This window comes from Plecotus auritus (genome assembly GCF_963455305.1).
Source record: "Plecotus auritus genome assembly, chromosome: 4".
NCBI lineage: Eukaryota > Metazoa > Chordata > Mammalia > Chiroptera > Vespertilionidae > Plecotus > Plecotus auritus.
In genome coordinates this window covers 141,515,276-141,530,239 of record NC_137775.1, presented here as the reverse complement: position 1 = coordinate 141,530,239, position 14,964 = coordinate 141,515,276, and the positions used below count along the sequence as shown (strand labels likewise).

The 14,964-nt window shown below is 38.0% G+C and overlaps 1 protein-coding gene across 1 annotated transcript in view; it reads right to left on the bottom strand.

The window, feature by feature from the left end:
• The window catches only part of CNTNAP2 (contactin associated protein 2), a 1,915,008-nt gene that overhangs the window by 759,008 nt on the left and 1,141,036 nt on the right, over positions 1-14,964 (bottom strand). The window contains exon 11 of the mRNA XM_080666270.1: positions 5,772-5,878. Coding sequence (XP_080522396.1) covers positions 5,772-5,878 — 107 coding nt within the window. The remainder of the gene's footprint in view (positions 1-5,771; positions 5,879-14,964) is intronic.

Sequence of the window (14,964 nt, the reverse complement as noted above, 5' to 3'; positions counted from 1 at the left end):
CTCTGGGGATACAGAAAGTAGCACTGTCCCTCTCATATATGAAAGTCCAGTGAGGATGAAGTTACATTATTATATAATCACAACAATTAAATGCAAAATCACAACCAGCACTAAGACAAAGAAATATGTTTTAGAATAAGAGGATGTGACCTAATCACAGGGTTATGGAAAGCTTCCCTAAAGAGGTGACTACAGAGCTGAGGGATGAGGCGGAATATGCCAGATAAAGCAGAGAGAAAGAATGTGCACAGTCCTGTGGTGATGGCAGTGGCAGAGACAGGGAACAGTGCAAGGGAGTAGGGCATGTATGGAAACCTGAAAGGAAGCCAATGGGACTGGAGGGAAGAAATAGGAGAAATGTATAATAGAAGACGAGGTTAAAGACATAGCCGTAACAAGTAAGTCTTTAGAAGCCAGTTGAATTTATAGCTTACAGATCCCATGAGGACATGATTCTATTCAATGACCACATTTTAGGGAGGGAAGGGGTGGATAGCATTCCTTAAATTCCAAGTTATCTTCATTGATGCCTAAGTCTGTGGTAGCTCCAAATGGGTAGAGGCACCACACTTCCTACTGCTAATAAATCTAGGTGATGATGCAGTAGGTTAGTACAACTACAAACAAGTAGGATTCATTTCTTTTTAAAAATTAAGTTCTGAAACATGTGAAATTACTTATGAGTATAATGGATTATGCACAACATGGTGTGAGCTACTGAAATCCACGCACTTTTCTTGTGTGCAGTGAAAGATGTGGTGTAATTTATGGTTTGCAAATTTATAGACCCAGAGTAATAGCTCCAGAATGTAGAATATTTTCCTTTTACATTTCAGTTTTCCTCTGACATTGGCTAGTAAAAATTTTAGTTTTGCATTTGTGGGCAACCCCAGTACCTGCTCCTTTTTAGTACTTCAAAATTCAGAAATCACATTTAATTTGAAAATTAAAAGAGATTTGTGTAGGCCTATTGAGTTGATCTCCTCTTGCTACCTCTGGAAAGAGCCATGCCTATGTATCTTGGCAAAGTGAGAATCTCTCCTTTAATAAAAACATATCTGGACAAATATTTTCTCTCAGAATGAAGACCTGAAATTTAATAATTCTTATAAAGTTCTACCCCTAAACATTGCTTATATCTATCAAATATCCTATTGCACTTGTAAAAATAGCCAAAAGTTTTTATACTATTGAAGACATCCTGGAGATTTTTAGGGCAATTCCACATAAGGGATTCATATTACAGGTAAGAATGAATAAGGTCAAAGATAGATCCCAGCAGCATGAGAAAAATATCTGCCAAGACCTGAGATAAGACATAGTGTTTTAAAATTTAATTTATGTAAATTAGAGCCATAATTATGAAGTGTAAGAAATACATGTGAAAAAAAGAGAGGATAATTAGATCCCAAAGAGCACTTAAAGTACTGGAAAGTAAGCTTGGAGACCAATTGAAAAGTGTTTGTGCACACTGAAGGAAAAAGACTAGCTGCAAACATGGTTTTGCTCACAAGAAAGCATGTTTTAGATGGGCCGGCATGGATTAGGGGTTGAGCATCAATCTATGAACCAGGAGTTCATGGTTCTATCCCCAGTCAGGGCACATTCCCGGGTTGGGCTCGATCTCTAGTGTAGGGCATGCAGGAGGCAGCCAATCAATGATTCTCATCATTGATGTTTCTCTCTCTCCCTCTCCCTTCCTCTCTGAAATCAATAAAAATTTACTAAAAAAGAAAGAAAGACATGTTCTTTAACATTTGGGAGAGTGAAGTAGAGACAAGTCAACATAACAAAAAAAAATAAACTTCCAACATGATCATTCTATCCTTTCTGTCATGATTTCATGTTCTGATATGCTGCTGGTCAGTTCTTAGAAATTCACTGAGAACAGACTGTTCTACTAAGAACAACTTTAAAGTAGAAAACTGCAACCATTTAATGTATTTACATTTTATCATAAACTAGTCTCTTTAGTTTTAGACAAGAAACCCAGGCTTTTCCTTTCCTCTGATCTGACCATCTCCGGGCACCTGTGGTTTCCCTGTGGGATATCCTCACCCGAAGGATGACTTCCTGACTGGGGTTTGTAAACGACTACCCTCCGAACCCTACAGGGGCTGTGTTTGGAAATAAATTGTCCATGTATAAACAGGCAAATAAACAAAAGGATATAGGTCTAGGACATACACAGATCACTTTTAATTCTCTTCAATTCTTCTGGGGAAAAAAACAAAACCAAAATACTATGGGAACCAATCATTCACGTCAAGCCCAAATCTGCCATGGAAATGAGAGCAAATCATGATTAGCAGCATGAAATTAAATGACAAAAAGTGTGATGTGGGCGATTATTGATATAGAAGTTCGGAGCGAAGCGATGATTATTCTGAAAGGAATTAAATGGCATACATATGTTGAGACTAACATATGCTAAACTCACCTCTGTGTCTTCTATAAGGCATCCCATTTAATCAATCTCACAGTGGCTTTATGAGGGTGCTGTTACTAGACCCGTTTCACCCAGGAGATAACTGAAGCTCCAAGAGTTTACTTGTAACTCCAGGTTACAAGTAAGTGGCACAGCCAAGTTCAAGGTCAGGCAGTGTGACGTATCATAAAAGGGCTGCTAGGTTCCACCTTGGACTACAGCCTCTAGCATGGATGATCACGGGTACCGGACAAATAACTATCTCATCCTGACCCAGCTTGGACCATGTGAAAAATGTGCTGAAATAGTAGCCTAATAGTAATATTGGAAACTCTATTGAATATTGCGTTAAAATAAACTTTAGACTTGACTTAGCTGTTCTTTACCTCATTAAAGGAGTACTATAAAATTAACATAAATCCTTTTCGAAAGGGGTGCTTAGTCCTCTGCAGAAAATGAGGTGAACTATTTAATAACATTAACAAAGTTCAAAACCACAGAAGACAGAATAAGTGACTGGAAGTTTCAGCTCACTGGCTTTTAGAACTGTAAGAGACCCCAGAAGCATTCGGTCAAGAGAGGAACAAAGGAAGTCCACGAAAAGTCAAGACTTACAAGGGCACACAGAATGATCATCTCACAGCTAGCATGAAGCCGCTGTCTTTTCACTTCAACGCTCTTGTTATGAATGCAGTCGCTGACTAAGAAAAAATGCAAAATGTTTCAGTTTTTCCTCTGAATGACATATATTATATATATTTTAAATTATTATTTACTGGGCCAGACATTCTGTGCCAAACTGAATGACATATATATATATATATATATATATATATATATATATATATATATATATATATATATATTTTACATTGTTATTTACTGGGCCAGACATTTCCAACTTTTAACAAATCAACAGGAATAAGGAAGAAATAGTACTGGTCTTTCAGCTTAATAGGAAGCACTTATCCTTCAATAAGCTACCAGGTATATATTTTTTTCTCACAACAAAATAATGGCCAGTCAACTCTTTATTGAATTATGCATTATGGTCTTTGAAGCTCTATCTAGCACACATTGGATTTTCAAGATTTTGGCCTCATTTAAAGAAGATAATGAGGGATCAGGGTCAAATTGTTAAAATGCACAATTCTACTGTTCTAGATATAAAAATGGAACAAGGAAGAGTAGGAATTAGCAGCAGGATGGAGAAAATTTTCCTCTTTTACATTTACAGCTTGCACTAGAGCCAAACCTAAGCACACGTAGGATGTTTCTAATACTTACAGTTATTGCTATTTTTAAAAACTCAACTATTCAACCAGTAGCATATTTTTAACATTTTTAAATTTAAAAATATTTTCAAAATACTATTCTTTGCTATTTTAGCAGCTGTAGAATATAATTTGCTTTTCAATTCAATACCAAAAGTGTTCACTAAGATAGGAAACCTTTAAAACCACCACCAATTTCTTGCTCTTTTACTTTAGTGTTTCCATATTCAGAAACAAAGTCCCTTATAGTTAAAGGTGGTAGTTAAAGACAATACTATATAAATTAAACTGGTCGAGTAAAATACTTTAGTTTTATTAAAGTTATCTAATTCAAACTTTTATAATGAGAATTATTGAACATTATCCAAAATTGAACATTTGGTGTGATTGGAAATTTTAGTTATAACTCTTTTATTGTAACTAATTTCAATATCAGTTTTGTTCTTTGTACTTTCTCAATACCTATAATTATCAATACTTTTCAGATGATGAGTTACTAAGTGTCTGTTTTTTATTATCTTGTATATCTTCCTACTATTGATTTCTTAGTTCTTTTTGTCTCTTGTTTTTAAATATCTTTCTAAACAAATTAATAAGTGCAATAAAATAAATTACAAATATTTTTTCTTAGTTGAAGTCTCTCAATATATTCTGAACACACTTTCTGGCTGAATATGACTACAAATAATGATAGAAAAGGCTCAGAGAACTATATTGCATTTTTACTGTCCCCAGAACTCCACCCTAATCATATTTTGCTTGTCTTTGCTTCTTAAAAGTAAGTAAGTGGCACAGCCAAGAGAAAGCAGTCTGTGTAAGAGGGTTTATGAAATTTTTAGTCTTTCAGAATATTATATGATGTCTGAGGAGACTGAATCTTTCTCCCTTCCTTCCTCCCGACACGCACACACACACACACACACACACGACTTTCAACTGTATGTTTTATGGCAAATCTGTTTTCAAAAGTGCTCTGTAAACAGCATGCATTTTTGGAATGTTAGTATTATAATTATAGAGTTAATATTCCTTTAAAAATGTTCTTTGAATTATAAAACATTAAGTTTACTTACCTTTTCAGGGTGAAGCTATTATATAAAACAAGGCCCTTCTGTGCTTTACTAGTCACCCTTGCATGTTACATTTTATTTTTAACTAGAGGCCTGGTGCACAAATTCGTGCACGGGTGGGGTCTGGCCGGCGTGCCCCAATGGGGGCCAATTGGGGGTGGGGCTGACCGGGAAGAGGGGCCACAGGCCTTTGGCTGGCTGGCCCCACCCCCAATCAGGGTTGGGGGGCTGATTGGGGACTAGGTCAGCCGGGGAGAGGGGCTGCAGGCAGTTGGCTGGCTGGCCCGGCCCCCAATTGCCCCCCCAATTGGGGGCGGGGTAAGCTGGGGGAGGGGCCATTGGAGGTTGGGGGGGCCTATCGGGGCCCCAATCGGGCTGGTTGGCTGCCCCGTGTGCATCACAGCGACCGGTCATTCCGGTCGCTCTGCTCATTCCATCATTCAGGTTGTTTGGCTTTTATATATATAAATATTAAAAAATTATCTCTTTTTGTTTTTATTTTAGATATACCACTTCAAATGGCTTCATTCCATTTTCTAACTTTTCTTTTTGTACTCTAAATAAATGTGGCCAAATAGTTGTGACAGAACATGAGACAACCATTTCCAAGGAACTGAATGTTCAAATTACACTCTGTCTCCCTCTCTGATGAATTGATAAATGAGGATCCAGTCAGAGACATCACACTACCATAATTTTCCAATTTACTCAGATAGACATGGCTTGGGCACATTGAGTCAAATCCAAGATCAGCATTCCAATTTTAACTACATGTTTACAGATCATTAGAAATGTTCTTCTTTTTTTGAGTTGTTAGGCATGAAAAAATATATTTTGACAACCAGAATACTGTTCTGGAGAAACAACAACGAATCTGGGTTTTTCCGAATTGGGTGACTTAGTATGTGGATTAATTCAGGTTGCTGAGTTTTAAAGCACAGCTGAAGACCTGGGAATCTCATGTAGTACAAGTTCAAAGTGAGATGAATTGGCACTCACAGTTGTGGCAGGTGGCCCCACTGTATCCAGTCTCATCACAAGTGCATTTGAAGCTGTCCCACGTTTGTGAGCACTTCCCACCATGCTCACAGTGATTGGGCACACATCTGTCAGAGAAAGAGACAAACAGAAATAAACCAACCAAAAATGGAATTTATGAATGGCTAGATTCCAGGCTGTCTGGGCAATATATCATTACAATGCCGGTTTGCCTTACCAAGATAATTAATCCTTGTTAGTTTGAGCAGATTAATATGATTTGTGATGGAAGGTGCCAAGCGCACAAAAGATGATGTATTACAGGCCTGGTGTTTCCTACTTTTGAGTAAACAGTAGAAATTAACAAACAGTTGAGAGAATCATTTGCATATCACAAATTCATTTTAGTTTTCTTTTGCACAAAAACAAAGACACTAGCTAAATTTCCTCCTGGTGAGAGATGAAGGATTAGCCATCTTGGTTCCTGTCCTATTTTTATAAAGGCCAATACCAAGTCAGAAAGGGGTAACACTGAGTTTTCCATAGCAATTTGAGGTTCTGAAATAATGCATGGCAAGAAAATATTTCTGTCTTCCTTACCTTTTTCCCTATGCCCAGCTGGCTATTAGAAGCCACCACCTACTTAAAAAGGCAGCAAGCATAACATAGGGGGTGAGGAGAATAAAAGTTTGTATTCAAATAGTTGTCTATTTATTAGATGGGCAATCATGACTATGTAATTTAACCTTTCTGAAACACAATTTTCTCATTTGAAAAATGGAGTAATTATTCTTATAAAGTTTTAAGGATTACAAATAATGTTCATAAACTAGATAATTACTAGGAAGGATAATAGAGGGCTAATAAATGAATGGGAGCTATGAATATCTGGACCATAGCTTTCAGGGCACAATTGCATAGCTTGCCTGTATCTTAGCAATAGTGAATGAAATTGAAATTTGTTTAGGAATACTCCTGCTTCAATAGCACAAACTCTTTTCTTATCTTTTTCATCAATTCCTCTCTCTAACTTCTCCACAAACTGATTCTTTATGATCCGGGTTAAGATGCTCACAGATAACAAAGATATTAGTTGTTATGTGTTAGCATTCACAGGACATTTCTGGATTTGAACAGAAAACTCTTTAAAATAGAAAAGTCCACCCAGAATAAAACAGCAGAATCTATAATAGTGGGTCATAGGTAATGGGCTGATGGAGAGCCACCCTACATGGAATTCCTTAATTATAATGAAGCCCTGTAAATTTCCTGCTGCAAAATAAGATGGACTGGGCTCAGATATAGCATTCTCCAGCCCTGTTCTTTTTTGAGTTACCATCAGCCAAGTCTAAAATAACTGTAGCAGAGCATGCCCCAGTTAGGCATGGAACCTCCAATTCAAATGTAGAAATGTTTTTCCTCTACAATTCTTTGCAAACCTTTAGTCATGCAACAAACATCGGAAGTAGAAGATGAAAAACTTCAGGTCACTGCCTTTCAAAAGCTTACAACCCAGCAAAGTACATATATACATACATACATATATATATATATATATATATATATATATATATATATACATATATATATATATATCCTATCTAATAAAAGAGTAATATGCAAATTAACCATCACTCCACGACAAAAATGGCGGCCCCCATAGACACAAGATGGCGGTGCCTGGTCCTCTCAGGCCCGCGCAGTCCCCCAGTCCCAGGGAGGGCTGCCTCTGAGAGCAGGCAGCGTGCGGCCAGGGCTATTGGCCTGGGAGGCGGCCTCGCCCCCTCGCGGATCCTCTCCCAGCCCCGGCCTGGGCCATGGCCTGGGAGGCGCCCGCGCACCCCCAGCACAATCCACTGCCAGCTGCGGCCTCACCCATGCCCCCCCAACCCCTCCCCTCTGGTGCAATCTGCTTCTAGCTGCGTCCTGGGCCGTGGGCCTGGGACTTGCCTGCGCAGCCTACCTCCCCCCCATCCCCCCGCCCCCCCGCCGCTGCTTGCGATCAGCTCCCATCCGCAGCTGGGGGGTGTAGGCCTGGGGAGCAGCCACACCCCCCAGAACTATCCCCTCCCAGTGGCAGCCTGGGGTGTCAGCCTCCAAAGGGCCTGTGCCCCCATGGAGTGATCCCCCCACACACACACCTATAGCCTTGGAACTTCCCTTGCCCCCAGCCGAGTGATTGGAGATGGGGAGTGATATCTGGGCAATGCTGCCCAACAAACCTCTCCCATTGGGTAAAAACTTCTGACCAGGTTAGGGAGGTAAATGGGTTTTGTTTAAAATCTTTAGAAACCACAAAGGAAATGTCTGAGGTAGGGTTTCACATCGGAAGTAACTTACAACTAATTTCTGAAGGCAAACGGGGACATTGCAGTTACATTACTGGAGAGTACCCTGAGGTCCAGAGGTTGGCTCTGCAAGGGTGGTGGTGGGTGCTCCCCACCCTGGTTCCTCAGCACCTTGGGCAGGACTTGAGCCCACTCAGGAAGGCCTTTTCCCCTACAGTTTTCACCAAGGCAGGGAGGTTTTGTAGACTTGAATAAGAAGAGCCCACGCACAAGTCCTGAAGATGCCGGGGCCGGCAGAAATGACAAACAAACCGGGAAAAGAGCAAAACCAGAAACACCACCGATCCCAACATAGATCATCTTTTTCTTCAGATGATGGTGTTTTCCCTCTTCATCGTCTTCTGGAAGCAAGACACATTCAAGTACTGACCATTCTACCAACAGAAAAGTTAAGAGGAAGAGAGGACAGAAAAGGAATAAAAGGAAAAAAGAAAGAAAGGACAAAAGATGAAACATCAAGAAAAAGAAAGAGAAGGAAAAAAAGGAAGAAACAACCACATGATATCACTTTTCCAAGGTCTCATGAAATTTCTGTTTAAGTTTATTTTATGACACTTTTAGTTTGGGTTTACATTTTTACTGGTTTGTCAAGACCACGGCAGGTACACTGTCCAATATGTTAAAGAAAAAATCCTATCTAATAAAGAGGGAATATGCAGGAGAGGGCATTTGGGGGTGACCGGGCTGTCAGGGGAGGGCAGTTGGGGATGATCGGGCTGGCAGGGGAACAGTTAGGCATTGATCAGGCTGGCAGGGGAGTGGTTAGGGGGCAATCAGGCAGGCAGGTGAGCAGTTAGGAGCCAGCAGTCCTGGATTGTGAGAGGGATGTCCAACTGCCCATTTAGGCCCAATCCCGGTAGGACTGGGCCTAAACGGGCAGTCGGACATCCCTTGAGGGGTCCCAGATTGGAGAGGGTGCAGGCTGGGCTGAGGGACCCCCCCCATGCATGAATTTCGTGCACCGGGCCTCTACCTCTAGACCTCTAGTGTGTGTGTGTGTGTATATATATATATATATATATATATATATATATATATATATATTACACAAAAGCTAGAATATAAAGTGGCATAATGCAGGGATGGACAATGAAGTTTCACATGAGGGACCATATGTAGGTTTGAGGCATAATAAAAGGCTTTTAGATTGAGCCTCAATGAATGGGCAGGATTATAAGAGAAGAAAATGAGAGGAAGAGCATTGATGGGAGAAAATAAAACGTTCAAAGGTACAATATTGGATTATTATGAGACATAGAAAATTCACTCCATAGTTATTTGCTTATTCTCTCTTAAAACTCTTTTATTTATAAAATTTATTTTATTTGATAAATTTGATATTATAACTTGTAAATTTAAGGTATACAGTATATTACTTTGATATATTTATATAATGTAATATGTTTGCAGTTGAAGCAATATTATCACATTACATCATTATAGTAATTAATAACAACTATATTCATTATATGTGCATTAAGTCTCTATGGCTTATTTACTACTCATTACAGTTTGTACCCCTAAACACCATCGATCTTACCCCCACCTTCCATCCCCTGGTAACCATCATTTTACTGTTTTTCTTTTTTTATAGGTAGAATTTATTTTTTTAGATTTCACATATAAGTCATTTCATATAGTACTTGTCTTTCTCTGTCTGATTTATCTTACATTAGCATACTGTACTCAAGGTCCAAATATGTTGTCTCAAATAGCAGGATGTCTTTTCTTCTCATGGGTGAATCCATTGTGTATACATATAGCATCTTTATTATCCATTCATTCATTTGGTTGTTCCCATATCTCGACTACCGTGAATAATGCGGTGATAAACATGGGAGTACACATATCTTGTCAAAATCCTGTTTTCATTTCCTTTGGGTATATACTCAGAAGTGGAATAGCTGGATTGTATGGGAGATCTATTTTTAACGTTTGAGAAACCTCCATGTTTTCCGTAGTGGTTGGACTAATTTACATTCCCACAAACATTGTATAAGGGTTCCCTTTTCACTACACCAGGGGTCCTCAAACTTTTTAAACAGGGGGCCAGTTCACTGTCCCTCAGACTGTTGGAGGGCCGGACTATAGTTTTAAAAAAAAACAACTATGAACAAATTCCTATGCGCAATGCGGGCCCGGGACGAGTCGGCTGCTAAGCAGGACAGGCAGCGGCACCCGGCGGGCTGGATAAATGTCCTCGGTGGGCCACATGTGGCCCGCAGGCCGTAGTTTGAGGACCCCTGCTCTACACCCTCATCAGAACCTGTTGTTTCTTTTTTTACTTTTTCACCCATTGTTTCTTGTTTTCTTAATGATAGCCATTCTAATCGGTATGCAGTGATATCTCATTGTATTTTAATTTGCATTTCTCTGGTGATAAGTGATGTTGAGCATTTTTTTTTCATGTCTATTGGCCATTTGCATGTCCTATTTGGAGAAGTGTCTATTCAAGTTCTTCAATTTTTAAATTGGATTGTTTGTTTTTATGGTGTTGAGTTGTATAAATTCTCTGTAATTTTGTAGTATCAGTTGTAATGTCTCCTCTTTCATTTATAATTGTACTTATTTAAGTCTTCTTTCTCTATTCTTAGTCTAGCTAAAGGTTTGCCAATTTTGTTTATCTTTTCAAAGAATCAGCTTTCAGTTTTATTGATCCTGTTTGGTTTCTTTGATCTCTATTTCATTTATTTCTGCTCTGTTTTTAATTATTTCCTTCCTTCTGCTAACTTTGGGCTCAATTTTATCATCTTTTTCTAGTTTCTTGGATGCAAAGGTAGGTTGTATACTTAAGATCTTTCTAATTTCTTAACATATGTTTTTGTTGCTATAAACGTACCTCTCAGAACTGCTTTTGCTGCATCCCACAAAATTTGAAACGTATTTTCATATTCACTTATTTTAAGGTAATGTCTTTTTGTTTCCCTTTTGATCTCTTCTTTTAACCATTGATTATTTAAAAGTATGTTGTTTAGTTTCCACATATTTGAAGATCTATTCATTTTTCTCTTATTGTTGATTTCTAATTTCATGCCAATGTGGTCTGAGAAAAGATTACCTTTTAAGATTAGTTTTATGGCTTATTATATAATCTTTCCTGAATTATGCTCCATGTGCACTTGAGAAAATATGTATTCTGGTGCTGTTGGATGGAATATTTTATATATGTGTGTTTAGCTCCTTTGTTTTTTTAATAGATATATTTTTTATTTTAAAGAGGAAAGGAGAGGGTGAGGATAGAAACATCAATGATGAGAGAAAATCATTGATTGGCTGCTTACTACCAACCCCCCCACCAAACCCCTGGGGATTGAGCCCACAATTCAGGCATGTGCCCTGACTGGGAATCAAACCATGACCTTCTGGTCATAGATTGACACTCAACCTCTTAGCCACACTGGCCAGGCTAGTTCCATTGTTTTATAGTGTGGTTCAAATCCCACATTCCCTTGTTTATTTTCTGTCTGGGCACTCTATCCATTGCTGATAGAGGGGTATTGAAATCCCCTACTATTTTTATATTGTTTTCTATTTCTCTATTAACATATGCTATGATTAATATATTTTACTGCTCATATGTTGGGAGCCTATGTATTTATAATTTTTATACCTTTTTGAAATATTAACCTCTTTATCATCATATAACAGCCTTCTTTGTCTCTTGTTACCATTTTTTGACTTAAAGTCTATTCGTCTGATATATCTGATTACTTTTGGTTACTATTTGCCTGGAGTATCCTCTCCCACCCCTTCACTCTGAGCCCATGTTTGTCTTTGGAGCTGAAATGAGTTTCTTGAGGGCAGCATATGTATCTTGTATTTTAATTCATGTAGCTACTCTATGCCTTTGGTTGGTGAGTTCAATCCATTTACATTTAGGGTAATTACTGATATATGAGGACTTACTACTACTACTTTATCTTTTGTTTTCTGGCTGTTGTATATCTCTATTGTTTATTTTTCCTTGTGTTTTTGCCTACTCTTTAAATGCGCTCAATTTCCCCCCTTTTTATGTTTCATGTCTTTACTCTACATTTTTGTTTTGTGGTTACCATGAGGTTTGTATAAAATGTTTTAAAGATAAAATAGTCTTTTTTTCAGATGGCAGCAACTTACTTTCACTTGCCTATTCAGGTTCCATAATTTTCCTCCTCCCTTTTTCTATTATTTTTGTCACAAATGATGCCTTTTTTGCTGCAAGTTCCTTACCAAATTTTAGTCTCTATAGTAGTGTTAATGCATTTTTCTTTAACCTCTATGCTATATTTAAGGATTTAACACCCTATTTTAAAATAGTTACAATTTTCTAGTTCTGTCTACTTATCACCTTACTCAAAGTTTTGTGTACTTTGTTTTTTTTGTTTTTTTATTTCAGGTAGGAGAATTACTTTTAACATTTCTTGTAAGGCAGGTCTAGTGGTGCTGAACTCACTCAGCTTTTGTTTGACTAAAAAAGCTTCTATTTTTCCACATCTGAAGGATAACTTTGCTGAATAGAGTATTCTTAGCTGGCAATATTTACCTTTCAATACTTTGAATATGTCATTCCACCCTTTCCTTGCCTGCAGAGTTTCTTCTAAGAAATCTGCTTATTATCTAATGGGGAATCTTTTGTAGGATAATTTCCTTTTTAGCTGGATGCCTTTGGTGTTTTTATCATTAACTTTTGATAGCTTCACTATAATATGTCTTGGAGAGGGTCTTTTTTGCATTATGATAGTAAAGTGGTCTAACAGCTTCATGGACTTATATGCCTAGTTCTTATCCAGGTTTTGGGAAGTTCTCAGCTGTTATTTTCTTAAATAATCCCTCTGCTCCCCCTTCTCCTTCTGGTATACCCATTATTCATTCTTATGTTGGCTCTCCTAATGGAGTCTAATAGGTCTCATAGGTTTTCTTTACATTTTAAAAACTTCAGTTTCATTTATTCTTCTGAAATCATTTCTAGATTCCTACGTTCCAGGTCACTTATTATCTCTTCCATCTAATCAGCACTATTACTAATGTTTTCTAATGAATTCTTCATCTCCTTTATTGAATTCTTCTGTTCCAGGAGTTCTGTTTGGTTCTTTTTTAGAATTTTGATCTCTTTAGTAAAATGCACCTCTGTTCATTAATTTTATTCTTGAGTTCATTGAATGGCCTTTTTGAGGTTACTCATAGCTTGCTGAATTTCTTTGTAACAGCTATTTTGAACTATTTATCAGTTAGATCCCAATCTCCCATGACTTTGAGTTTGGTTACTGGAAAATTGTCATTTTACTTTTGTGATACCATATTGACATGATTTTTCATGCTATTTAATTAGATGTGCCTCTGCCCAGTGCATTTGAAGTAGCAAACACCTTTCTTATTAGGTAAAGCTTTGCTTACTTTGATTTTAACAGTTTGATATATTGTCAATAAAGGCCTTTTTTCCCCAGCAGGTGGAGCTATAGCACATTTTTTTTGTGTGTGGTTTCTTGTACATGAGCTGCCTCATGGCTCTATTTGGGAGCAGATACATTCCATCCTCCAACCCCTCTGTCAGAGGTGTCTTTGGCACCAACATCAGTGCGGGGGTTGCCTAGATTGTGGGCACCACTGCCAGAGAGGCCAGTGTCATCACAGGCATCCACCTCTGCTTGTCTAGTTCTGCCACCTCTATGAGGTCCAATCCACCCACCTTCAGATATACAGATGTACAGATCCCTCAGGTGTCCTGGCAGAGGGTCCTTTGTTGTGCTATGTATATCCTAACTTAAAGCAGACAGACAAAGGGAACAATTTATACTACCCTTATGCTGATATCACTCCTTGACACCCTACATTTGATAGGCATTTGGTGTTGGTGTTGGGCATGGTGTTATCAAGGCTACAAAAATGGTCCTTCTCCAAAGACCTTATCGCTTAGGTGGAGGTAAAGGATAAGATTCATGCAAAATACAATATGAGGCAGAATTTCATGACACATCAAAGAAATATGAAATGCTACAGAAATTTGGGTACCGGAGTAGTTATGAGTAAAATCTAAATAAGGAGCTTAATAAAGTGTAGAACATTTCATCCAGGCATTAAAAGAAGAGTTGCATTTTTATAAGGAAAATGTTGAAAATTGGCCCAGCTGCAGAAAAGAAAAAGCAATGACAAGGAAGTAAAAACACGAGTGGCAGGTGGTCATGGGTTGTTGTTTTGGGTGCATTCCCACAGCCACTACCCTGTGCAAACACAGAGGTGTGGGCCTCCGCATAGGTACTTACTAGTATATGCAGGAGTCCTGATTGTCCAGATCATGGGAGCAATCAATGGAACAGACACTTCAAAATTACATAAAACTAAGAAACATCCTTGATACTTAATTTTAGAATACTGTATGTGTGTGCCTTTGTGTAGTATATTTACTTCCTAAATTATTGTGGGTTAAAATTAGCTCAGCCTAATAGCGAAAGTAATATACATCAGCTCATTGTATCAATTAATTTGGTGGAAGTAGTACAGAAATGTACTGAGTTGTGAAAAAAAAAACACACACACAAAAAAAACAGGTTGGAATGTAAATGTGCTATAAAAAGGGCACAAAACAGAAAATCCATGTCTCAATGAAAAAAAAAAAAAGATTACTGTATACGTACACACACACGAAAAGCATATGTCTATCAAGTGAGATTAACTAAATAAATACTTTTAAAATCCAGTATTAATAATTTATTCAAAAGTGATCTCTTATTTAAATGAAATTTTAATATTTTTTTCAGTCTTTTTTTGTTAATCCTCACTAGAGTATATTTTTTCCAGTGATTTTTAGAGTGGAAGAGAGAGGGAGAGACACAGAGAGAGCAGTATCCATGTGAGAGAGACACATGGATTGGTTGCCTCCTGCATGAGCT